The sequence below is a fragment of the Malus sylvestris genome, chromosome 1 (assembly GCF_916048215.2).
Source record: "Malus sylvestris chromosome 1, drMalSylv7.2, whole genome shotgun sequence".
Lineage (NCBI taxonomy): Eukaryota > Viridiplantae > Streptophyta > Magnoliopsida > Rosales > Rosaceae > Malus > Malus sylvestris.
Genome location: NC_062260.1, coordinates 29,826,649 through 29,853,438, shown reverse-complemented (window position 1 = coordinate 29,853,438; position 26,790 = coordinate 29,826,649). Strand labels below are relative to the sequence as shown.

Here is a 26,790-nt window from a genome sequence, read left to right as displayed (position 1 = left end):
AATGTATACTTAGTAAAATATTTAAGTCGAAAACAAAAAAAATAAGTGAAAAATACAATAGTGAGGACCAAAACATTGTCAAATGGGGTTCCACCCTCAAGAATCTTGTTGATGCACAAAATCAGCGAAGACTTTGGTACAACAGAAAGTGTCAGGTTTTGTGACCTTCGCTTGGTTGCTTCGGTCACTAGTGAGGATAAATACGTAAATGAATAGAGACAGAGAAGCAAACACAGGATGTACGTGGTTCACCCAGATTGGCTACGTCCACGGAGTAGAGGAGTTCTTATTAGTAGTGAAGGGCTTACACAAGTACAAAGGATCAAGCTCTCAATTTAGTGAGTTCTTGTGAATGATTTAACACAAAATGGCATTAGGAAATATTGTGGGGGAATGACCCCTATTTATAGAAAAACTTGTAGCTTTGTCACATTGACATGTGTCATGTTATGATTGGTTCTTGATGTTGACACGTGCTGCGCTCTGATTGGCTTCTAATCTTGACACGTGTCGAGTAGTGATTGGCCTCCTGGTCGGAGGGGAACTCTTCTGGGTCCTTGACAGTATAACGTTGGCCGGTGCTCGGTAGTTTCGGGATTGGTCAAGTATGGTACAAACAGTGCTCCCCTAAGTTCCCGAGTGAGGGAAACTCCTCGGTTGGGGACTTGCAAGATCCAATCCCTTGAGTAATCACGAAACTTCTAAGTACCGAAGTGTGGTCTGATCTTCATCTGCCCTTCTCTGGAAGTACCTTTCCTCCATCCGGGAATGGTGTATTTAGCTGATGTTGACGCACAAGGTAATGTATCAATTTCACTTGAAGCTTAGTTGTAGTTTCGGGCTTAGTCAAGTGTGATACAAACCCTATAGTAGGAGTCCCCCAAGTCGCCGAGCTAGGAGATCTGCCGAAAGAGGTGACAGACAAGGTAAGCAGTCAAACTTCCAAGTAAGCAACCCAGGATCAGAGGTTTGACGTCGGCTTCCGGTTGATTGTTCTCATTCTCCTTGTCTCTCATTCAACTGCCAGGATAAGGAGAAGCAAATGGATAAGAGATGATATGAGATACTTTTGCTTTTGAAGAAGTAACTTTCCACAGGCTTATTCTTGAACTGTGCTGGAGGGTGTTCTGGTGCCCTTCAGAGTATAAGGCCGACTTAAAAATTTGAGGGTCAAAACAAGTCCATCAAATCTAGAGTACGTTCGACCTTGATGATATGGGATACTTTTGCTGTTGACGGAATAATGAATGTGGTATGGAAAGGTGTCGTGCTGTAGTGATCTGTTTCAGCTCACCGTTGAACCTTCTGCTTCAATCTTTTGCATGGCATAAGTGGTGTGCAACCTTTGCATTTAAATGGTCCTTCAGAACATTCCTTCATAGTGACTCATCCACGCTTGGCAGCTTCAGTGTAAAGAGCCAATATCTGATCAACTGTCATGAGGTATTTGCCGGTGGAATTCGTGACCTTGACAGCAGTTGAGGATGAGTACTCGAGAGCAATGCTAAGTAAGCAACCAGGCAAAGGCTCCAGGCAGTCGGTTCCAAATTGGAGGTTTGATTTCAGGTTCCGACTGACTGCTCTCTTTCTCCTTGTCCTGCAGGTGTGGACAAGGACAAAGACAAAGACAGGGAGAAAGCATGATATGGGATACTCTTGCTTTCGACCCTGATGATATGAGATACTCTTGTTCTTGGTGTGGCTTATTTGCTGAGGTATTATCGGGGGGAAATAAAGCTGAGTATTTCGAGAGGTTATGTTGAGGGTGCCTTTTCGAATGCGAGAAAGGGTTGAGCATTTTTGCAGGTTTGCCTGTCCGTTGAGGAGGGAGGTCAATGTATATAGGGATTTCCCAATAACAAGTAGTAATGCTATTCCTTTACCCTTCTTGGTCACAGCAATGTAGTGGGAGCTGCCAGCTTCACGTGTTTTAATTTTGTCAGAGCACTTTGAAAAAGTGGTATGTGGTATCTGGAAAGCTGATATTACGTGTGGAGATTACAGACAAGCTTTATCTAAGGAAATCTGGCTCTCGAAGTTCTGAGAGTTGTGCCTCTTCGGTTTTCGAACAAGCAATCCCGTCGAGGATCTGACTCTCGAGATTCGGAAAGCGGTGCTACTCCGGTTTTTGAGAAAGTAATTATGTTGGGAGTCTTTTCTCGAATGTGAGTAAAGGTTGGACGTTCTTGCCAACCTGTCTTGCCACAAAACACGGAGGTCGACACACATAGGGACTTTCCAGTTGTCAAGCAGTGGTGCTGTTCCTTTACCCTTATGGGTAATAGTAGGGTAGCTGGAACTTCCAAATTCTCGTGCCTAAACTTTGTCAGAAATCTTTGACAAAGTTATATGTGGTACCCGAGGAGTTGATGGTGCATATGGAGAGCGGTGATTGATCAGTAAGATTCACGTGCTTTCTACTTCACCAGAAATCTTCGACAGAGTGCCCGTAATTTCCGCAAAGCTGATTGTGCATGTGACAGGTGCTGACGAGGCTGAAAAAGCAGGTGCTTCTTCGATTTCTGAGATCGGCCTTCGTGGTCTCTGAGCAGCCCAGCTTTTGAGAAAGCAAACACCTCTTCGATTTCTGAGATCGGCCCTCGTGGTCTCTGAGCAGTCCAGCTTTTGAGAAAGCAAACGCCTCTTCGATTTCTGAAGCTCCGTCGAGTGCAGATTTTTATAGAGGCTGGCATTAAGTTCCACAGCACACTTGAATCTCTACCAGTAGAAGCTCATTTCTTGCACTTCTAAGATCTTGATTTGTCTGACCTCTTCCTTCTTCAACACATTTGAAAATGTCTGGACCCTCCGACCGTCGTTTTGACTTGAACCTTGGAGAAGAGACAGCCATGCCTTCTCCAGACAACATATGGCGCCCATCCTTCATATCCCCTACTGGTCCTCTTACCGTTGGGGATTCTGTGATGAAGAATGATATGACCGCTGCAGTGGTGGCCAGGAACCTTCTCACTCCCAAAGATAACAGACTACTTTCCAAACGGTCTGATGAGTTGGCTGTTAAGGACTCTCTGGCTCTTAGTGTTCAGTGTGCAGGTTCTGTGTCTAATATGGCCCAACGCCTATTTGCTAGAACCCGCCAAGTTGAATCATTGGCTGCTGAAGTGATGAGTCTCAAACAGGAGATTAGAGGGCTCAAGCATGAGAATAAGCAGTTGCACCGGCTCGCCCATGACTATGCTACAAACATGAAGAGGAAGCTTGACCAGATGAAGGAATCTGATGGTAAGGTTTTACTTGATCATCAGCGGTTTGTGGGTTTGTTCCAAAGGCATTTATTGCCTTCGTCCTCTGGGGCTGTACCTGGTAATGAAGCTTCAAATGATGAACCTCCAATGCCTCCTCCTTCTGGGGTTTTGTCAAGTACTGAGGCTCCGGATAACCACCCTCCGGTGCTTTCTCTTTCTGGGGCTCTACCGACTGCTGAGACTTCCCCTAAGCAACCTTTGTGAAGGCTCCCTTTTGTTTGTTTATTTTGACTCATGTATATGTACATATTTGTGGCTTATCGAAAATATTAATAAATAAGCTTTGCTTCATTTCAACATATTGTGTTAAATACATCAAAGCCTTCTTCATAAAGTTCTTTGAATTTTTGCTTTTGTTGAAACCTGTATTGTTGAAGCTTTGTGAGTGAAGCATGTAGTTTGAGGTAGTGTTCCCTTAATTTCCCGAGTGAGGAAAACTTCTCGGTTGGAGACTTGAAAAATCCAAGTCACTGAGTAGTCACGAACTTTTGAGTACCAAGGCGTAGTAGCATATGGTGGGAGTCCCCCAAGTCTCTAGTCGAGGGAGTTGACGAATGAGGTGTCTTGCTAATAGTCCATGTCGTAAGTACCAAAACTTCATTCTTTTGTTTTCTAAGTGGTAGCCCCGGACTTTTTCTTCATAGATTTTGTTTATGAAGGTTGCTAGGCCCGAATAAGTGGAATTGCAGAAGGTGTAACCGTTGGTGCATTAACATCATAATGGAAGCATCACAATGATGGAAGCATCACAATGATGAAAGCATCATAATGATGAAAACACCATAATGATGAAACATCATAATGATGTTTCTTTGGTGGAATTGTTTTTCATTTCCCCTAACAACCGGAATTGTTTTTCAACATAACACCATCATCTGTAGGTCGAATCACAAAGTTGTCTTCATGAAAGTTGTTCGTTAATTCCTTAACTACAACATATCCAAATTGGAGAGCCATCGGAGCAGTACAACTCCAGAAATCCAGGTATGATGAGTGACTGTTTATCATTTGTCTGTCAACCCGTCAGATTTGTTGTGAGCTTTGAAACTCTATTTTCTCTTGCTCAGATCAGCATGCTTTCTTCATTGAAGTTGTTCCTCAGCTTGTGAACTACAACATATCCAAATTTGAGATCCCTCGGAGCTGTATAACTCAAGAAACTCAGGTATGATGAATGACTGGTTATTATTTTTCTGTCAACCCGTCAGATTTGTTGTGAGCTTCGAAACTCCATTTTCTCTTGTTCAGATCGGTATGCTTTCTTCATTGAAGTTGTTCCTCAGCTTGTGAACTACAACATATCCAAATTTGAGATCCCTCGGAGCTGTATAACTCAAGAAACTCAGGTATGATGAATGACTGGTTATTATTTTTCTGTCAATCCGTCAGATTTGTTGTGAGCTTCGAAACTCCATTTTCTCTTGTTCAGATCGGTATGCTTTCTTCATTGAAGTTGTTCCTCAGCTTGTGAACTACAACATATCCAAATTTGAGATCCCTCGGAGCTGTATAACTCAAGAAATTCAGGTATGATGAATGACTGGTTATTATTTGTCTGTCAACCCGTCAGATTTGTTGTGAGCTTCGAAACTCCATTTTCTCTTGTTCAGATCGGTATGCTTTCTTCATTGAAGTTGTTCCTCATCGACTCTTTCATAACATATCAAAAATTCAGGATGAACTAACGGTTAAATATTTCCAGATCTTCGAAACATCACAACAGCTTCGAAATCTGCAAGAAGCCGACTATCATGTTTGGAGCTTCAACACTTTAATTTCCGTCGCTCAAACAGAAATGGTTCCTTCTTGAAAGTTGTTCATATGCTCAAGAACTATAGGGTGTCCAAAATTCAGCTCCATTGGAGAAGAGCAGAGGTTGCAGAAATTTGATAGATGAAAGGAGGCGGAAGAGGGAGAGAGAGAAAAAGTCTCCTGGGTTGGATTTCTATTTTGGGGCAGATTCCAATTTTTGTAGCACCTTCATTATTGATGAATTGCTTGTACTTTTGTCCATTATGAAATTTGGGACTTTGGCTTGTTGTTGGATCTATTATAATATGTTTGAGAACATATATAAGTGAATAAGTAAGAAGGAAAATTTTGGGCCCTTGTGGGTGTAAAACAAAAAATGTTTATGTTTACCCAAGTGTTTTTGTACAAGTTCAAGGGCATCTTGGGTTTTGTGAACAAAATTTGTTTATTTGGAGCAAGGTTTTGTGTTGAAGCTTTGTAGGTGAAGCTTTGGTGTTGAAGCTTTGTGGGTGAAGCTTTGGAGGTGAAGCTTTTCGGGTGAAGCTTGTTGGGTGAAGCTTTTTAGGTGAAGCTTTGTGAGTGAAGCTTTTTAGGTGAAGCTTTTCGGGTGAAGCTTTTTGGGTGAAGCTTTTTAGGTGAAGCTTTTCGGGTGAAGCTTTTTGGGTGAAGCTTTTTAGGTGAAGCTTTGATGGTGAAGCTTTTTGGGTGAAGCTTTTTAGGTGAAGCTTTTTGGGTGAAGCTTTTTAGGTGAAGCTTTGATGGTGAAGCTTTTTGGGTGAAGCTTTTTAGGTGAAGCTTTGTGGGTGAAGCTTTGTGGGTGAAGCTTTGATGGTGAAAGTATGTAGAGGGAGCTTTCTAGGTGAAGATTTTTTAGGTGAAGCTTTTTTAAGTGAAGCTTTTCGGGTGAAGCTTTTTAGATGAAGCTTTTTTTTTTTTTTTTTTTTTTTTTTTTTTTTTGGCGCTTGACACGGTCTTCATTTGCTTGTTTTGTAGTGACTGTGGAAGACGGATTGCTTTCTGATTGAGAAGAGTGAGGGCTGAGTTGGCTATGAATGTAAAAGAGTGAGGGCTGAGTTGGCTAAATTACCTCTTTATTGAATTCATTGCCAAATGGCCTTCATTACATAGGATGCCAAACGGCTATAGCTCAACACTTGTACATCGTGAGTCTATTTGTAGTAGTACTTCAAGTGATCAGCGTTCCATGGATGGCCAAGGGTCTTGCCATCGGAGCTTCTAAGTGTGTAAGAGCCAGGGCGACTGATGCCAATGACTTCATACGGTCCATCCCAGTTTGGACTAAGTGTGCCTTCACTCGGGACTCTGTCGCAGAGTAATCTTTTCTTTAAGACCCAGTCTCCTATTTTGAAAGAACGAGGCTTGACCCTAGAGTCATAATAGTTGGAGATGCGCTGCTTGTAGGCGACATTCCTTAAGTGAGCTTGGTTTCTGTGTTCCTCGACTAAATCCAAGTTGAGGGTGAGTTGTTTGTCATTTTCACTTTGAATGTAGTTCTGGACTCGGAATGTTGCTTGCTCGAGCTCAACAGGGACAACCGCCTCTGTGCCAAAGGCAAGTGAGAATGGAGTTTCTCCTGTTGAAGTCCGATATGAAGTGCGATATGACCAAAGAACTTGGGGTACAAATTCTGGCCAACAGCCTTTAGCTTTGTCCAAGCTGGTTTTCAAAGTGCGCTTGATTATTTTGTTGATGGCCTCAACTTGTCCATTAGACTGGGGATGAGCTGGAGAGGCAAAGCATAAGTTGATGTTGAACTTAGAGCAGAACAACTTGAACTTCTTGTTGTCGAACTGTCGCCCATTGTCAGTGACTATCGCATTGGGAATGCCGAATCTACAAAGGATGTTCTTCCACACGAAGTCTTCTATCTTTGCCTCAGTAATGGTTGCCAAGGGTTCTACTTCGGCCCACTTTGTGAAGTAGTCCACTGCAACGACTGCGTAACAGACTTTGCCCTTCCCTGCCGGCATTGGGCCGATCAAATCAAGTCCCCACTGGGCGAAGGGCCAAGGGCTGATCATAGGAGTAAGAGGCTCTGGAGGGGAATGAGGAATAGCCGCATATCGTTGACATTTGTCACATGAGCGGGATACTTTGATGGCATCCTGGTGGAGTGTTGGCCAGTAATATCCTTGGCGAAAAGTCTTGTGTGCTAGGGACCGAGATCCAGCATGATCTCCACAGACTCCCTCATGTATTTCCCGAAGGACGATTTCCGCCTCGGCAGGCGTAAGACACCTTAAGTATGGCAGGCTAAAACCTCGCTTATAGAGTTGATCATTGATGATCAGGTAGCGGGTAGACTTGTATCGAATTTGCTTAGCCTGGACTTTATCATTTGGGAGGGTGCCATGAGCAAGGAAATTATAGATCGGGGTGATCCAACTATCCCCCTGTTGTAAGTTGCATACTTCTGCGGCCATGGTGCTTGGTGTTGCCAACAGTTCGACATGAATTTTTCTTCCAATCTTGTCTTCCACAGCCGAGGCGAGGCGAGCCAGGGCGTCTGCATGACTGTTTGCCGCTCGAGGAACTTGGGTGATCTGGTAGTGGAAGTGCTTGAGCAAAAGTTGTGTTTGCGCAAGATATGCTGCCATGGAGCTGTCCTTAGCATCAAAGTTGTTGGTAACCTGGTTGACCACCAATTGGGAGTCACTGAAAATATCAATTTGTTTAACCCCGAGGTGTTTGGCCAAACGTAATCCTGCTAGAAGGGCTTCATACTCGGCCTCATTATTTGATGCCTTGAATTTGAAACGAAGAGCATACTCCATTGCTACTTTGTCGGGTGTAGTCAAGACTAGTCCCGCTCCACAGCCCTGTTGGTTGGATGAGCCATCAACATACAGACTCCATGCTGGGGTTGTTGGTTCTATCTTCTGAGCTTCCGGGGGTAATGAAGCCACTGCTTCAGGTGTAGAAGCAATGTCAACCGGATATGTGAAGTCGGCAATGAAGTCTGCCACTGCTTGGCCCTTCTCAGCTGGCTTTGGTTGGTAGGAGATGTCAAACTCACCCAACGCTATTGCCCATTTGATCATTCGCCCTGAAGTGTCAGGACTTTGGAGTATCTGTCGAAGAGGATAATTGGTAAGCACGGTGATGGAGTGCGCTTGGAAGTAAGGGCGGAGTTTTCGAGCAGACATGACCAATGCCAGAGCCAATTTCTCAATGTTAGAGTACCGTGTCTCCGCATCTTGTAAGGCTTTGCTAGCGTAGTAGACAGGTCGCTCAATATTCCCATCCTTTCGAATGAGAACGGAACTTACGGCTGAAGCTGATACCGATAGGTAGATAATGAGAATGTCTCCTACCTCGGGCTTGGAGAGTAGAGGGGCTTTACTCATGTACTCCTTGAGGTTTTTGAATGCCTCGGCACATTCATCAGTCCATGTAATGTACTTCCTACTTCCCTTAAGTGCTTTAAAAAAGGGAGCACATTTGTCTGTGGCCTTAGAAATGAACCTGGTTAAGGCTGCCACCTTGCCAGTAAGGCTCTGGATGTCCTTTGAAGTTACCGGTTCCTTCATGTTGAGGATTGCTTTGATCTTCTCGGGATTAGCTTCAATGCCTCGTTGGCTAATCATGAAACCTAAGAATTTGCCAGAGCCTACGCCGAAGGCACATTTGTTGGGGTTTAACCTCATTCGATACCTCTTCAAAATAGTGAAAGTTTCAGATAGGTTGGTGATGTGTTGGTCAGCATGTTTGCTCTTGACTAACATATCATCAACGTAAACTTCCATGCTCTTCCCAATCTGCTCGGCGAACATTGAGTTGACTAGTCTCTGATAAGTCGCTCCTGCATTCTTTAGGCCGAAAGGCATGACTTTATAGCAGTATAGTCCTCTGTCGGCAGTGAAGGCTGTGTGTTCTTGATCCGAAGGGTTCATGAGGATTTGGTTGTATCCTGAGTAAGCATCCATGAAGCTCAGGAGTTCACACCCGGCCGTAGAGTCTATAAGTCTGTCAATAAGAGGAAGAGGGAAGCTATCTTTCGGACACCCTTTGTTTAGGTCGGTGTAGTCAACACACATTCTCCACAAGACCTTTTGAAGCAAAAGACTTTCTTTGGTCGGATTTTTCTTAACAAGGACCACATTTGCTACCCATGTCGGGTAATTGACTTCGCGGACAAAGCCTATGCCTTTGAGTTTTTCAACTTCTGCTTTCATTGCCTCGTATCGTTCAACGTCATAAGATCTTCGCTTCTGTCTCACCGGCTTGATCTTGGGGTCAATACTCAAACGATGACAGATGACATCGGGAGAGATGCCTGGCATGTCCTCGTATGACCAGGCGAAGACTTCAGTGTTCTCTTTCAAAAAAGATATCAATGCTAACCGAAGGGGTGGTGACAATGTGGTGCCAATCTTCACCATGCGATCTGGATAATCTCTTGAGATAGGTACCTTCTCCAACTCTTCAGCAGGTTGGGCTTGCTGGGTGAAAGAGTCATCTCGAGGATCATCGGGTTGATTGTTGCTATCAGGAAGATCCAAGTTCGCTTCATCTAGGCTGGTCTTTGTGACTTGGTCATGTACAGACAGGGTTTCCTTGGGTCCGGGCAAGTGTTGTTGCTTAACTGAAGTGTTGTAACATGATCGTGCACTAAGCTGATCTCCTCTGATGTAGCCGTTGCCATGGGGGGTTGGAAATTTCATCAACAGCATATGCGTGGATACCATAGCCTTGAGATCATTGATGCCTGTGCGCCCAAATATGACATTGTATGCCGTTGGGCAGTCAACCACTAGGAAGTTAGTGGTAATGGTAGCCGTGTAAGGGCCTGTACCAATAGTAAAGGGTAAATGTATGCTCCCTAAGGGTTGCACGATATCACCGGAGAAGCTTATCAGAGGAGAAATCGAGCGATCGAGCAAGTGTTCAGCTACACTGAGTGCCCTGAAAGCTTCGGCAAACATGATATTGACCGAAGCCCCTGTGTCTACGAGGATTCGTCGAACATCAAAGTTGGCTATGTGAGCCTCCACGATCAATGGGTCGTTATGAGGGTAGATGATGCCTCTTTCTTCCTCAGGGTAGAAACATATCGGATCCCAGTTAGGCTTTTGATACTTCCCTCCCCTGATGTCTTCCACGTGAAACACTTGGTGACCAGGCCTCAGAATTCGTTCACTGTTTTTCATGGCCCTATTGGAAGATTCAGATATGGGTGTGCCGCCGCTTATGGAATATATGACATTCACCTGGCGTTGGTTACGGTTATCCCTTTGAGGGTGAAGGAGGAATTGATCAATTTTTCCTTCTCGTGCCAAAGCTTCAATACGATCACGGAGGATGATACATTTCTCGCTATCATGGCCGTTATGCTCATGGTAGCAACAAAACATGCCCGCGTTATTCGGGGGCGTGTAATCTGGGTGCCTCGGCTTTGGCTTTGGTATCAGGTGAGCTATGCTGGGGTAAATGGCCGCGCATGTGGCATTCAAGGGCGTGTATGTCTCATACCTTGGGGTAGGGGGTATCTTGACGCGGGTTTGACCCACTGCATTGACTGCCTGGGGGCGAGCGTTATTGTGGCGATACCCTTGGTTATCGGGATAGTGTCCCTTACTCTTTTTACTGAAAGGAGAGTGGTGAGGATGGAAATCCTTCCTCTTGCCTTGAAATTGATATGTCTGTTGATTCGGTGAAGCATTATGCAAGGCATGGGGAGGTGCCACTGCTGTTTGGGAAATCGAGGTCTTCTCATTTAGGTGAGTCTGGCTTCCACCTCCCACTTGTTGATAAAGGATGGTTGTAGGGGGTTTCTCCTGATATGTCTTTGCCTCGGCGGAGGCATGGTTATAAGCTTGCGCCATCACCTCAGAGTAAGTCTTCCAAGTATTGGCATTGATCATGTATTTAAAGAAACAATCACGTAGGCCTGCCGTGAAGGCTTTGAGGGCAGTCTTGTCATCTGCTTCGGCACACCGGGAGTATTCATGGCTGAAGCGGCCAGCATACATACGTAATGACTCGTCTGGCTTCTGGCGGATAGTGTATAAGTCATCTGCAGAGTGCAAGCGATCGGTTTGGAAAATGTGTTGGGAAACAAATAGTTTCCTCAATTCCTCAAATGAGTCTACCGTCTCAGGTGTAAGACGACAATACCAATTTAGAGCTCCACCAGAGAGGGTGGAGGGGAAGAGAAGACATCGCTCTTCGTCGGTGTGCATCCGGTATGCCATGGTGGACTCAAAGAGGTTAAGGTGCTCAATCGGGTCCTCTTTTCCAGTATAAAGTTGCAAGCCAAACTTTTGCTTTGTCTTTGCTTGAAGGGGGGTGTTGAGGATCCTCCTTGTAAGAGGGCCAGGCCTGGGTTGGTTCCAGTCAGGTATTTCAGCCTGACGTTCAGCCTTCAACTTGTTTACTTCCTCAAGAAGTTGTAGGACAAGGGGGTCCTGAGCGGAGTTATGTGTCACTGGAGCTTTCTTTCGTAAATCTCCATCTCCTCTTGGAATTAGGAAGGTTTGATCAAGGGCATGTGATTTTTCCCTGGACTCGCTGTACTGGCTTCCAGGGTATGTCTGTCGGAACACCTCTGAGTCCCCTGTACCCTCATGTCTCTCTGGGACTTGTTGCCCCTTCCCCAAATTGGTGGCCGGCTTGGGCCGTGGCAGGGGACCGAGTCTCTCAGAAATCCTTGGGTCATTAATCTTTGAGCTTATATGGATGGAATTCTCTCGACGTTGCTTCAGGAAATCCCGACAATCGCGAAAGACGGCTTTCGATCCTTCTGCCCCTTCAGTAAAGAGGTGTCTCCCTCCACTTCTCATGGTTCGGGTTGAAGCAACTGGGTTAAGAGAAGCCTCATGTTGATTATCAAGTCGAGGGGTAATCTGTTCCCTATCAGGGATATCTATGTCGAATGCATGTGACCCTCCATGTTGGAGGGCACCCAGTTGATGGTTGACTTCCACGGGGGCAACAAGCTCGCGTGTCTGAGCTTGCCTAGCTTCGTGGAGTGTCTCGAAGAGCTTCTCATATTGCTCCTGGAGGACCTCATTCTTCATTGCTATCTTGTTGTTTTGAGCTTCCAACTCATCGACTTTAGCTTGAAGAAGAACTCGTTTTCCTTCCTTCTTTCGTTGTTTCGCACTATGTGCAAGGGGGGTGTCATTCTGTGTGCTGTGGCTTCCTTCGCTTCCCATGTTGGAGAGGGATGCCTGGTCAAAAGAAAGTGTACGAATGATAGAAACCAGCTTGACACAGCTGAAGAGAGTAGGAATAAGTGTCGTTCCCACAGACGGCGCCAAATGTTGATGCACAAAATCAGCGAAGACTTTGGTACAACAGAAAGTGTCAGGTTTTGTGACCTTCGCTTGGTTGCTTCGGTCACTAGTGAGGATAAATACGTAAATGAATAGAGACAGAGAAGCAAACACAGGATGTACGTGGTTCACCCAGATTGGCTACGTCCACGGAGTAGAGGAGTTCTTATTAGTAGTGAAGGGCTTACACAAGTACAAAGGATCAAGCTCTCAATTTAGTGAGTTCTTGTGAATGATTTAACACAAAATGGCATTAGGAAATATTGTGGGGGAATGACCCCTATTTATAGAAAAACTTGTAGCTTTGTCACATTGACATGTGTCATGTTATGATTGGTTCTTGATGTTGACACGTGCTGCGCTCTGATTGGCTTCTAATCTTGACACGTGTCGAGTAGTGATTGGCCTCCTGGTCGGAGGGGAACTCTTCTGGGTCCTTGACAGTATAACGTTGGCCGGTGCTCGGTAGTTTCGGGATTGGTCAAGTATGGTACAAACAAATCTCAATGGAAAATCTTACTTTAATTTTCAAAATTTCACGGTGAGGCGATGGTAAAAATAAATAGATTGAATGATGATTTATGTAAGAATTTGCAAAATCAACTAAAAATCGTGAATGTTAACCCACGTTTTTATGGTAAAAAAATGCAAATTTTTATTTTTGCAAAATATTTTCCACGAACATTAAGGAAAATTTTATAAACTATTTGGAAGTTGATTTTCAATTTATTGAGCAAAAAATGTATATTTAGTAGAATATTTAAGCCGAAAACTTAAAAAATATATGTGAAAAATATAGTGGTGAGGCCCAGAACATTGTCAAATGTGGTTCTACACTCAAGAATCTCAACGAAAAGTCTCATCTTGATTTTCAAAACTTCACAGGAGGCAAAGGTGAAAATAAATAGATTGAATAATGATATATATACGAATTTGCAAAACCGACTGAAAACCGTGAGTGTTGATCCACGTTTTTTTGTGAAAAATGCAAATTTTTTTATTTGCGTGAAATATTTTTTGTGAGCATTGAGGAGAACTTTATAAGGTGCAAAGCCTCACAATGGACTAGCAATAATGTGGTTCAAAGTCGCCGTTAGTGAGAATCAAACCTAAGACCTTTCACTTACAAATAAAGTGGAATATTACTAGACCATAATACTAAGCGGTTTTTTGATAACTGTTTTTTTATTTTTAACAAACGATATTTTTTTATACTAAGAGGTGGTGAAATGTGTTATGATCAGCTGCTTCAAGAAGAGCATCTCATTCAAAAGATGTCCTTTCTCCTTGTCCAATGGTGATGCCTTCATTGCAAAACGTGCCCATGTTTTTTTTAGAAAAATGAAGGGAATTTTAACGAAAACTCCAAGTATTGTTCATTTTAACAAAAAATCACATTTTTACATTAAAAAGTCAATCATGGTACTATTTATTTTACCCTTTATTTTGTCCTTATCGTTAAAACTCAAAGTTTTCATGCTATTTTGATTCGTTTTCCCAAAAAATGAATTGTTTTTTATTTTTGCTAAATACTTTCCCTCATGATTAAGAGTAACTTTATAAGGCAATTGAAAGTGGTTTTAGCATTTATTGAGCAACAAATGTATTTTAAATAGAATATTTATGCCGAAAACTAAAAATAAATAGACAAAAATAGTAGTGTGATCCAAACATAGCCAAAATGGGACTGCCATCTATAAGAATATCAATAAAAAGTCTTACATGAAATTGAGAACCTCACATTGAGGTGAAGGTGAAAGCAAATAAATTTTACAATGATTTTTGTACAAATTTGCAAAATCACCTAGAAATAGTGATGCTTAGCCTACGTTTTTTTTGTTGAGAAAAAATGCTTTTTTTTGTATAAATTTTTGGCTAATATTTTCCGTCAAGATTAAGAGTAACATTATGAGGCAATTGAAAGCGATTTCAGCATTATTATATTTTTTTGAGTACATCAATATTTTTACATTAAGGAGATGGGAGTTCGGCTAAGCCGCACAATGAGCAGCCTAATTTGGTATCAAATTTGTCATCCACGATATTTGAACCTAAGACCTTTCACTCCAAGTAAAGAGGAATACCACCAGACCGTAGTACTGAGTGGCAAAAGCGATTTTACCATTTATTGAGCCACAAATGTATTTTAAATAGAATATTTAAGTCGAAAACATAAATGAATAAAAATTGAAGTGAGCCCTAAACATTGCCAAAACGGGGCTTCATCTACAAGAATATAAACAAGAAGTCTTACATGAGTTTTGAAAACCTCATGTTGAGGTGAAGATGAAAGCAAATAAATTTTACGATTTTTGTACAAATACGCATCGCCTAAAAACCGTGATGGTTAATGACTCTGTTTTTAACTATTGTCTCTCATTTATATATTAATGACTCTATACACATGAGAGCCTAACTCCCCCCTTTGAATGGTCAACATCTTCGATCTTCCTTCTCGCACGTCATTGTGTCAATTGATTAGGACAGTGTGTTCGCCTTTTTTACTTGTGTTCGATTGTCGTTCCTACAAGTTATAGCAGTTTCGATTATGTTTTGATTCAATCCAGCCATTAAACTCCCAACAAAGAAAAATTATGTTGGTGCGGCCCTTTGCGTTTGATGGTTTGGCAAAGACTGCCCTTGCCCTTGATGGTCCAGTAAAGAGTGGCACATGACCTCCTCCTCATTACAACTTTGTTGGTGTTTTGTTGTTTGAGATGATTAGGAGGAGTTGCAGCATTTTTCAAATACCCAACAAGAACAAGCACCTTTCCATTTCAAACCATCTTCTCAACCAAAAGACCTTCCTCATCTGCTTCTCCGCTGTAACTCCCTCTGTAAATTTGGATAGCAGCCAGGACGACCCAGCAAAAGTAACAGCAACCCAGTTGTCAAATTGCACCACCTTACGACAACTGAATCAAATTTACGCACATGTTATCAGAACCCACATGCTGCGCTTCTACCCGGCCCCATTCTACTGGAACAATATTATACGATCCTACGCTCGACGAGATGCTCCCACCAAGGCTCTCTTTGTCTACGTTGCCATGTCTCGTGCCGGCGTTTTGCCTGATTGCTACACCCTCCCCATTGTTCTAAAAGCCCTCTGTCAGCTTTTTGCTGTCCATATCGGCAGGCAGCTTCATTCCCTTGCCATCAGGCTCGGCCTCGACACCAACGAGTTCTGCGAGAGTGGGTTTATTAATTTATATTCCAAGGCAGGAGAATTTGAAAATGCACGCAACCTGTTCGACCAAAACCCTGACAGAAAGTTGGGTTCTTGGAATGCCATCATCGGAGGCCTTTCCCAAGGCGGCCGTGCCAAGGAGGCCATCGACACCTTCATCCAGCTAAGGAAGTGTGGATTCTTGCCGGATGATGTGACCATGGTGAGTGTCACTTCCGCTTGCGGAAGTTTGAGTGACCTGGGCTTGGCTCTTCAATTGCATAAATGCGTTTACCAAGCAGCGAAAAACGTCGATAAATTGAAATTGAATACCTCCTTGATGATGTTGAATTCGCTTATAGACATGTACGGGAAATGCGGGAGAATGGACTTGGCTTATAGGGTGTTTTCAAGGATGGAGCAACGGAATGTTTCATCATGGACGTCTATGATCGTGGGTTATGCAATGCACGGGCATGTGAATGAAGCGCTCGAATGCTTTCGGTGCATGAGAGAGGCAGGAGTGAGACCAAATCACGTGACCTTTGTTGGGGTACTCAGTGCATGTGTTCATGGCGGGAATGTGCAAGACGGAAGATTTTACTTCGACATGATGAAAAATACATATGGGATAAAGCCCCACTTGCAGCATTACGGATGCATGGTGGATCTTCTTGGCAGAGTGGGATTGCTTGAGGAAGCGAGAAAGATGGTCGAGGAGGAGATGCCAATGAAGGCAAACTCGGTCGTCTGGGGGTGCCTGATGGGTGCCTGTGAGAAACATGAGAATGTGAAGATGGGGGAGTGGGTGGCTGAGCATTTGCAAGAATTAGAGCCTTGGAATGATGGGGCATACGTAGTTTTGTCTAATATATATGCCAGTAGAGGTTTATGGAAAGAGGTCGAGCGGGTACGATTGATTATGTATCGGAGAAAACTCGCCAAGGTTCCCGGTTATAGCATGTCAACAAGTGCAGATTGAGCGACATTCATGTATCACATATGTGCCTGGAATTTAACAAGAATGAGCTAATAAAACAGTTGACATTATTTCTGTGGTAAATGCAATTTTTTTATGCATGTTTTATTCGGCATCCAAAGAAAAATTCTGTACAAATGTCCTAATTGACATGCATAGCTGCTACAATATCTTCAACAATTCTATGAACTTTCATATTCTAATGAACACGAACTTTTGTACAATCTACAAAATCAAGCTGTAATGTTAGTGCGGAAGAAATATCAAGGTTGTGATCTATTCTTCTTAGTCTTGACTATTTCCAGAAAGCTAACAGTTACCTCCTTATAGATATGAAGGATACCAAGTAATGTGGCCGAGCTAATATTAGACTTCCGTATCCATTGACCACGACTCATGCCAACTGAAACTGTTTCCATCTGATGGACTATGGCCCTTCCAGCGTGATTGCCCACTCCTTAACAGTTGAGCATAAGCGTTTCGTGTAAACAGATTTCTTCAGTCACTAATTTCAAGTCGTAAACAACTGACAAGCTATTTCCCACACTCGAGCAAAGGACTGGGAAAACAAGTCTCAACCCGCCATCTGGTTACTGCTAGCATGCAACCTCTTAATGTTTGTTCGCCACTGGTCTAGAAGAATGTATTTTGCTTCTCTCCCAAATTCGATTCTTGGTACACCTGAGCTGTGCATAAATAAGCATAAAATTACTCAGGATCGTTCTATCCCTCTGATTTGTCATCTGCCGCATAGCATCCCATAACTAAATCAGTTCTGAAATATTTACGAGGTCTTTAGCTTGGATCCAATTTCTAGGTTCTCCAGAAATGAAATTCCCAAATTACTCATGGAATGCAAAACATTTTCAGCTTCAAGTTCCTTTCCCACAGATTTATAACAATGCACTGCTGCGCTCAAAATAAACCTGTCTGCCTCTCCAGACTTACTGATCTGTTCAAAAAGCTTGATCCCTTCTTCTAAATGTCCATAGTCCATGTAACCTCTCAGCATAGTCTGATAACATGCCACGTCAGGGTTCAAACCAGCTCCATGTAGTTCTTTATAAATTCTTTCTGCTTCACCTATCAAACCCATTTTGGCAAAAGCGGAGAGTAAAAGGTTAAAATGCGCACAGGAGGGATGGACACCGTTTTCATGCATAGAGTTAATGGTTTCCTCTGCTTCTGAGTATTTCAGACTCTCTGTGTAGGCTCGAATTAGGGACAGGTAGGTAAAGGAGTCGGGTAAGCAACCATCTCGCTGCATGGCTTTGAATAATTCCTCTGCTTCTTGATAAAGGCCCCCAGCAGCATATACATTGATCATTATATTATAACTGACCTGATTTTCATGTAAAAGACAAGACAACACACTCAGATAGCAGCTTTACACTTCCATATAATCATGAACGTCAATTCATAAGAAATGTAATATTTTTCAACCACCAGGTTGCTTGGGACAAGCCCTACTGTTGCACCAAGACATACCCTCTAGAATTATTAATGAGTGATTACTAATTAGTCAAAATAAATCTTTACTCATCCCTTTTAAGTTTTAAATAATCTCAATTCTGCATACCATCCCAGGTTTTATCCCTTCTTCTCGCATTTTGCTGAATAGCATGGATGCTTCATGCCTTTTTCCTACAAAACAAACACACTAACGTTATGAACAATTACAATTTACAGACAACGAAGAAATCTGATAGCTGAAGAGTCTACGAGATATCCACTAGAAAAAGGAATAAGAACATACCTGCTATGTATAGTTATTAAAGGTTATATACATTGACTGGACAAAACAGCATTTAGTATTATACACTATTCCATTTCAATTAGCACCAATGAACTAAGCCAATAGCAAAACTGAGGAACACCATTCAAATTTTTGTGACAATTCACAATATCTAAAATTGTTTACTTGGTGGGGGATTTAGAACATTACCAGCTTTCCCATAGTAGCTAACCAGATTCATATATGCCTTCTCATCCAAAGACAAACCCAAGTTGCGAGCCGTAGTGAACATCTCTACAGCCTTTTCCAGCTTTCGACCTCGACCGTAAACACTGCACCCATAGTTCGCCAATATGAACAGCTTTCAATATATCTTTTTAATTAATCGCACAACAGAAAAAAGTACACAAAGCTATTACCTGATCATGGTGCTATATGTCCGAATTGATGGAGCAACCCCCTCAGAAAGCATGCGCTCATAGATACTGGATGCAAAATGCAACCTACCTGCATCATGAAAATTACCAAGTTAATGCAAGCTTTCTTCTACTCAAGCGTTTTTACTGAATAACTGAAGCAGCCCATATCAACCTGCTTCCAGCATAGCCTTAATAAAAGTATTGTACGCCACAGTATCTAGCTCCAAGTGGTGCTCAAGGCTTTCCCGGATGACATTCTCTGCTTCTCTATGTTTCCCTGGAGATGAGTTTTATTATGATTAAAATTGGTGCAAGGAAAAGTTATGTAGTAAATTAACAGCAATGATGGGCATGGTGGTTTTATACATAATGATATTAGGGAAGCTGAAAAGCTTAGTGAATTATGCTATTTATGCTATTTCTTATAAGATGGTAGAAATGATAAAAATGTATAAACTCGGTTGCTCTATCATCTGATAGTCTATAGTCTTTGCTAGGCTAACAAAGCTTTCCAAATTCGTACCACTGTTAGTCAAAGCATTGACAACTATGCTGATGGCAACAGCATCCAGATCGTGTCTTTCCTCTGTAAGCTGTTTGTAAAGTGCGTATGCCTCCTGTGGTTTACCACATTTGGCATATGCATCAAGCATTGAGTTACATAGTAATTTTTTGGCTAAAGGAGAATCTGCAAATGCTGTAAATATTTCCAGGGCCTTCATCAGCTTGCGTTTCTTTCCATATAAACTAATCAAAGAAGCAACCGTGGCATCATCCACCCTGCAGCCAAGCTTGGCCAATTGATTGATATGAGTTTCTGCTTTAAATGCATCACCTGCACGGAAATTGATGTCAAACTTCTTCAGAGGCATAAAAACTTACTCAGAGGTGATTTACATCATAAGTGTAATGTTTAACTGAAAAAATTGGTAAGATTGAAGTTGCTTGCCTTCTCTAATAATGTTCTTAATGAGCTGACTAGCAATTGATAAGCCAACAGAAGTCACGGGCAATGATGCTAGAACTTTTTCTGTCTTACTGATATCGCCATCTGTCAGATAGAGACTGAGCACCAGCCCCAGGGCCACGGTGTCAGGCTGGTCAAAAGTCACAAATTTTCCTTCCTTGTGTTCACACATAACACTAGAAATTGTTTGGAAGAATCTACTATCCTGGCATAATCCGCTCGTACCCAGTTCTTCTACAAACTGTTCAGCATCTCTAAGCATTCCCTCCTTGCAATATACTCTCATAACTGTCCTGCAAAGCTCCTCGTCAAAATCTACTCGGTCTCTTCTTATCTGGGTAATAAAATCCTTAGCCTTTTCCAATAAGTTCAGTTTTATATACAAATTGAGCATATCATTGCAAGAGCCTGCATCAGGGAGTCCAGTCTTGGATAGAGCCTGAAATGTTACTTCAGCAGAACTCAGATCCTCCTTCATAACATAACACTGCAGTAAGACAATATAAGCAAATCTTGAGAGCCAAATGTTTTTTCTAGACTTCATTAGTTCCATAACTTCTAAAGCTTTGTCGCAATTCCCTGAATTGAGATGGACTTGCGTCATTGCCAAATATGTTTTCTGGTCACTAAGTAAACCCAGCTGCTCCATCTCTTCAAAAGCTGTCTGAGCATCCTCGTAAAGACCAAGTTTTCCATATATTCTAATGAGCAAACCGTAGATCACTTCATCCGCTGCAATTTTCTTCCTTTCCATTTCTGAAAAGAGAGAAAGGGCTTTGGAGTAATCCTCCTTCTTGTAATACAACGTCAGAAGTGAAGCACAAGTGTAGTTGCTCGGAACTATTCCTAGAGACCTCATGTCTTCATATAATCTAAGAGCTTCATCAAATTTGCCATTTTTGGTGCTTAAACTGATGAGCAAACTATAAGTTGCCTCCTCAGGAACGATTCCAGCATTCTTCAAGTCAATGAAATTCTTAAGAGCCTCCTCGTGGAGGCCTTCTTTGACGAGGGAGCCAATTACTACCGTATAAGTAAATTTATTAGGTACCACTTCAATGTCCACCATCTGCCTCCACATTTCTATGACCATTCCGTGGAGTGATTTCTTCTGCAAGGAGGACAACATAAAATTATAAACAGCAACAGAAAGTAGAATCCCCCTTTCTTGCACAGCTGAATAAAACGCCAGCATAGCCTTGTGACGCCCCCATCTGGCGTATGTACAGAGCATGGTACCGCAAGCAACTTCATCCGGTTCACACCCAGATTCGAGCATCTCCAAGAAGGTTTGCTCAGCCAGCTTGATCTTCCCGACCTGGCCATATGCCCGCAATACTAACGTGTAGACAATAACACTTGGGCGGTAGCTTAACTGTTGAAGCACAAGGTTGCGTATCATTACACATACACACACAGAAATGTACTACTAATCCCACCACAAAAAAACCCACATGAAAAACAAGACGAAATTTCTGAGTCTTAAGAGTATTTACCATGAAAAGCACAGTATTTTCTTTTCCTTTTCAGATTTCAAAAAAAAAAAAAAAAAAAAAACACATGAAATTGAAAAATTGAAAAAACGATAGTGGCAGCTGAATTAAATGAAATGGAAATGGCTGAGAAAAAGGCAGGAAATTACCTGCAATTTCATCCAAGAGAACAAGTCCCTGACTTGCCTCCAGCTCTTCTGCTCCTTGAGCACCACACACATTTCTCTGAAGCTGAGCTTCCCGACGAAGGAGGCCATGACGGCGCGCATGTCGTACGCCCCCTCGGACTTCTCGGACAGCGCTCTAACGTGCTTAATGGCGGCGACGACATGGCGGCCGTAGAGGTGGCCGTTCCTGTCGTCGTGCAAGTAGCTGACCATCTGCTCGGGGGTCCGCTTAATCCACTTGGGGGTTTGGGCCTGTGGGCCCTGGTTCCGGCGGAGGGCGCTGAGGTAGTTGGCCTTGGCCTTGATGATGCGGCGGGCGTTGTCGTCGGAGAGGGGCTTTTTGGGGTTCTTGGACCTGGGTTTGGGGCGGTCGGGGTTGTTGCCGTCGCTGAGAGACCAGGGGTCCGGGCTCACCGAGGACTGTACTACAATGTTGGTGAAGGTGGTTTTAGGTTTGGGGGAGGTCGAGGGAATTTTGAAGGCGGTGGTGTTGGATTGGGAACAATGGGAGGACAGCAGTGGACAGGTGCACAACAAGGAAGAGGAGTACGTTGTCAGCGACTCCATTTCCTTTTCCGCGGGAAAAGAAGCCACCACAAAAACCACCGCCGCGACTCCACTCTACAGACACTAGAGAGTCGAGTAGAGAGGATAACAATAATATTATCAGTTAATTCATTAAAAAAATGAAATTGGACCATTCGTCCTAAATTAAGACCAATCCTTAAGAGTTTTTTTTTGTTTTTTGGAATGTCGAATTTTGGACTAAAAACAATATATTTTATACCAGGGGAGGGGGGAGTTCCGCTGCCACACTATAGGCAATTTAATTTAATATCGAATTCGTTATTTACAAGATTCTAATCTAAGACATCTCACTTACAAATGAAGAAGAATACACCAAACCATAGTACTGAATGACTGTTAAAGTTTTGGTCTTCGACTGTCATGCACTTAATTGTTAAACCATAATAGAATTGGCTCAAAACAACAATTAATCAAAGTTGGATTGAAATTCAACCTAGTAACTTACTCAGAAGTGAAATTATATTTATTTCTGATTTCAAATGTGTGTTAATCTTCCCAATTCATTCTCTCTATCTCTCTCACGATATTTCTAATTTTCCTGATTCATTCTCTGATGCCCTTGAGGTTGACGATTCATGACTTTGCACATCCCATCCCATGTAAGCAGATGCGTGTGACACAGAACGTTCATGTCGTACGTATTACCTGGACACCATCATATCATGAATGAAACCAAACATTCGAACGCTGAAAGACCAACGATGAACAATAACTTGCGAAAATGTAAGACGCAGTACAGAAGAAACTGTCGAATCAATCGTATCATTCTAATCTTGTAGGTGAACAATTCTCTTCAGACAACATACACAGTCCACTTTGAATTCTACTACGACGGAACGGAGGCCTAAAAACAGTAAAACTGGCAAAAGAATGGGATACAAATTACAATAGCACATATTGGACATGCAATGCAAAGCAACTCATTTGCCACAGCCAACATCCTCCCGAGTTATATCAAACCAACCAAGACTCATCTGCTTCTTTGCAACCTAAACTACATCCAACTTATGGCAATATCTACCAACGACAATCATGACGGTGCGGGATGACCTATTCACTTCCGGCAAACTACTCTCCACAATATACACATATGCTTACACTATTGTCCATGGTGCTCATGCTTGACACGTGATTTCAGTATTCCGGGACGGGGCGGTGACATGGGCGGTGCTCTAACTGGTGTGTTCATTGAAGCAAGAGGGATCTGTGGCTGATACATGCCTGACATGCTACAACCTTCGCCTCCGTCTACTGTTAAATTTTGTGTCGCATCATCACTCTGCTGCCTATTACAAAAATTCATTGCCTTCAAAACATAATTATCATCATGGAGCTCAAATGGGGTGCTGCAAAAACAAGACAATATACAATCAAAACATAACGAAATGATGAGTGCAAAACTTTAACGATTGAAAAAACTTTTTATTGAGCTATTACACAGAGACAGAGTTGACCCATTAACAGCGCTTTGGGCTGAAGTGCCATACTACTAGTGTCAACTATCTCTAATTGTGTCCTCAGCGGACAATCGTGTATACATGTTACTACCAACTATCATGTCGTTCTGTTTGCAACAATATAAGAATGAAAGTTACCTATTGAAGTCAAAATGCACCAGCTGCATATCTTCTGATATTTCCACCTCAACAGTTGCATGAGGGCGAGTCTAGGGATAAAAGAAATGGATAAATAATAAGTATAAGGCACGATAAAGCAACTCAGACTCTATAGGGAAAACTCAAACGCCAAACGATAATATAAGGCACTTCTGATATCTCCAGGTGAAAGTTCCGAATTATGTGTGTGACAACAGAAGTAATCAAGAATCAGATAACAACAAACTTGCAAAAAAGGATTCTGACAGCAAATTAGTCAAGTAAAGCGAATCATGTGCTTGTTCTTATTTAGAACAGGATTGAAGAGTTATAGTTGGTATAAAATATGGTATATCTTGTATCAAGCAGAAGGTTATGTCACATATCCCAAACCAACCAACCAACCAAATTATACCAACCCATCAAATACAAACCATTTTGTTTTCATGCACCATACCTAAAAAAGCACTACTTTCCAAACTAACTCTCAGAATATGTGGTCATGAAACAAGGGAAACCTTGAGAAGAAAACTTGCCTGCACAAGAATGAAAGGTAATGCCACGCCTCCACTGGGCGCATCTCCAGTGTGGTATAATTCCTCATTCCGTTGTATCAGATTTTGAAGACCTACGTACTGATAAAAGAGATAAGAAGTAAGTGTGTGCAGACACTGATCTACATGGTTCAGTGCATCCTATCATTCAGACATGTTTTCACAGAACATTAGTAATTATAGTCGTCAAGTCAAGCACATATAAAAACCTCAACCGAGCCAAAGTCATGAAGCATGAAATAATGGACAATAGCTATTCATTACTTGTTCCTCCAGCTCTTGCAGATATGCAGTTTTCTTTTCGATCCTATTCCTCAATCCCATGCGCTCGGTCTACATTTAATACATGTATAACTAGTTTTATAATCTCAAACTTGGGTCTACAACGGTCAACAGACAATAAACCACTTAATATACAAGAGACAAAAGATAGACTGCAATCAGACCTTCAGTTCTTCAATATCATTCAGGCTTGTACGAGGCAAACCCTTCCATTGTATTTCTTTTTTATCTTTAGATATAATATCCATTGCCATAAGAACATTCAGGGCATCATATACCCTTCGCCTGATGTTCTTCTCATCATCTTGTTGCTGCTAAATAAATTTGAACCCAAGAAAGGAAAAAGTTAGCAAATTCATTCCCCTTTTTTTCCCAGACGACTGCAGATGTATCAGCTTAGTTATCAAACCTGATCGGGGGATGTAACAGCATTGCTAGGGTCAGCAAACTCCGCTACAAGTTCATCTGCAACCTGGAATGCACTTCAAACTCTTAGGAGCAGAACTTATTTACATGCGGATCTTGAGAAAACTCTATTATCTGTTATGTCAATTTTAAATCACATTGCACCCCTCTATTAATGATAACAACATTGCCTAATGAGTCCCTTTGCTCCAACAACTTTTGCACCATTGTTCCCCAAGAAAGCATTTGATACATTACTCCCACTACACAGCATGGCTTCAGATGATGTTGAAATTTAATTGACCTCTGACACTGAGATTATACCACCCTCTGTAACAACAAGGTCATTCACTCACCTATGACTAAGGAGTAAGGAGTAAGGAACACCTCAGTAGTTAGAGGAGAAACACTAGAGTCAGTAGCCTGCGAATCAACTTTCTTTAGCACCAAACAGGCAGCCACACACGTCAAATGGTTGTTTGATGAGAAAAATCCAAATTTGTTAATTATCAATCCTTCATTTGATGGATGCTAGAATAACCTACTTCAGTGACCTATTAGATCAAGATATGCATGAACCCTACCAGTTTAAACACACAAACAAGTACTGAAGGGAAAGAAATGCTCCCTGATATAATACATAATCCATTCGCTGTATAGGACCAGGAGTGAGCACTCAGAGGGCACAAAAGGAAAAAGAACAATATGCACAAACAGTCAAACTGAAACCATCTAACCTCATTATAAGTGGTTCTTCCTTTGCTCTCCACTTTCTCGCACACTGGACACGAGCAACACAGAATCAGAAAATCAGGGGAGAAGAAGTATAAGCATGGATGAAAATAACAACAACGTCCATCCCTTAAATGCAATTCATAGCCAGCTAAATTCAACCACCTTTTTGGAAGGCAAAACAGGATGTAAAGAGAAAATAAGATAAGACAAGATAGCGATCAATGAAGCACCTTTCATGCTGAATTGGCGTAGTCCTCTTCCATTCTTATCACCTGCCACGGCTCGTTGCCCTCGCTTCTTCTTCTTGCTACTGTTCAAAGCAATAATCATTTAGGGCAACTAAAAAGTTTAACAAGTGCTGTAAATGAATCAATGTCAATTGTCAAACAAATGTTTTACAAACATGTCCACAACTCAGCGTCCTGATTTCGGTTCTTCATTCCCATATATTTAGCCTAAAGTAGAGCGCTAGTTATCTCAATCTAATCGATGATGAGAGAGCCGAAATCAGGACTCCGAAACTAAACAATGTGGCTGCATATTCTACGAATGTATGCAGTGGATGCAAATAATCACAGATTCAGAGGACTCAAATAATAATCAAAACGAAAGTAGTAAACAAATAAAACTATATACAAGCCAATAAAATTAGACAAACAAGAAAATGAGCAGCATATGAATATATTTATAATTACACAGAAATAAACAAAATAATTCGTTGCTGTGCCCTAATAAGACCTGAAGCAGAAGGAAAAGGGAGGGAGGGAAGCGACTGACCCAACGGCGCCTTGGGAGCCAGCGTCATCGCCGTGAACGTCGGGATGGTTCAATCGAAGAAAACTGTTGTCGCCGGCGGGCGTGGCCATGGTCTGCTCACTGCGGCTGGAGGGCGAGCCCACGCTGCCGCTCATCGACACGGACTGACCCCCGGCCATTTCGTCGTCGTCCTGCCCTGCTCGCTCTCGTCCTGGTTGCTGCTGGGACCTTGTCCCCATCCTAATTCCAACCACACCACACCACACCACTGGAATCTGGTATTAATCGGAGAATTAATTAATTAATTTATCCGTATTAATCGGTATTTACAGGGCGAAACCAATTGAATTCAAATCAATTTAGGCGAGCTGATCTTTGCAGTTTATGGGTGTCTCTGTGAATCTTGATTCTTCAAACCTCTTTCAAGATTACAATAACGAAGAAGGAGAAGGTGAAATCAATCAGTCGTGCCAGTCCTAGAGAGCCCTAATAAAGCTCGCCAAACCAAATGCCACGACTGAAGTCTTGTATATGTAATTTACTTTTCTTTTTCCTCTTTTTAGTAAGGTAAATATGGTTTTTTTTTAAGTGTTAGTTACATTTATTATTTATTTATATCATCCCTTTAAT

General features: G+C 42.2%; 3 protein-coding genes and 1 long non-coding RNA gene across 7 annotated transcripts; 2 read left to right on the top strand and 2 right to left on the bottom strand.

Moving 5' to 3' along the window:
• The first annotated feature begins 4,558 nt into the window (after positions 1-4,558).
• On the top strand, positions 4,559-5,316 carry LOC126625922 (uncharacterized). The gene is made up of 2 exons (XR_007624512.1): positions 4,559-4,793; positions 4,969-5,316. It is a non-coding gene; the product is annotated as an uncharacterized LOC126625922 (long non-coding RNA).
• Positions 5,317-14,750: 9,434 nt separating this feature from the next.
• LOC126625882 (pentatricopeptide repeat-containing protein At1g77170, mitochondrial) lies at positions 14,751-16,548 on the top strand. Its single transcript, XM_050295005.1, has one exon. It carries the CDS (start codon positions 15,034-15,036, stop codon positions 16,465-16,467), a length of 1,434 nt encoding a protein of 477 aa, XP_050150962.1. The 5' UTR covers positions 14,751-15,033; the 3' UTR covers positions 16,468-16,548.
• A 555-nt stretch (positions 16,549-17,103) lies between these two features.
• LOC126625867 (pentatricopeptide repeat-containing protein At5g27270) lies at positions 17,104-21,968 on the bottom strand. The gene is made up of 8 exons (XM_050294981.1): positions 21,228-21,968; positions 19,568-20,960; positions 19,142-19,453; positions 18,791-18,895; positions 18,619-18,706; positions 18,410-18,531; positions 18,044-18,108; positions 17,104-17,806 (listed from the first exon to the last, which is right to left on the bottom strand). The coding sequence occupies exons 1-8, from the start codon at positions 21,810-21,812 to the stop codon at positions 17,249-17,251; spliced, it is 3,228 nt and encodes a 1,075-aa protein (XP_050150938.1). The 5' UTR covers positions 21,813-21,968; the 3' UTR covers positions 17,104-17,248.
• Positions 21,969-22,571: 603 nt separating this feature from the next.
• On the bottom strand, positions 22,572-26,683 carry LOC126625892 (transcription factor-like protein DPB). Of its 4 annotated transcripts, none has more exons than XM_050295019.1 (9): positions 26,143-26,683; positions 25,635-25,711; positions 25,407-25,450; positions 24,674-24,736; positions 24,429-24,575; positions 24,247-24,315; positions 23,965-24,063; positions 23,429-23,499; positions 22,572-23,179 (listed from the first exon to the last, which is right to left on the bottom strand). In XM_050295019.1, exons 1-9 carry the CDS (start codon positions 26,397-26,399, stop codon positions 22,933-22,935), a joined length of 1,074 nt encoding a protein of 357 aa, XP_050150976.1. In that variant the 5' UTR covers positions 26,400-26,683; the 3' UTR covers positions 22,572-22,932. The 4 variants fall into 4 exon arrangements, with proteins under 4 accessions (XP_050150976.1, XP_050150970.1, XP_050150983.1 ...); XM_050295013.1 differs by having other exon boundaries at positions 24,429-24,578; positions 26,143-26,682; XM_050295026.1 differs by having other exon boundaries at positions 24,429-24,578; positions 25,635-25,714; positions 26,182-26,680.
• Positions 26,684-26,790: the final 107 nt, after the last annotated feature.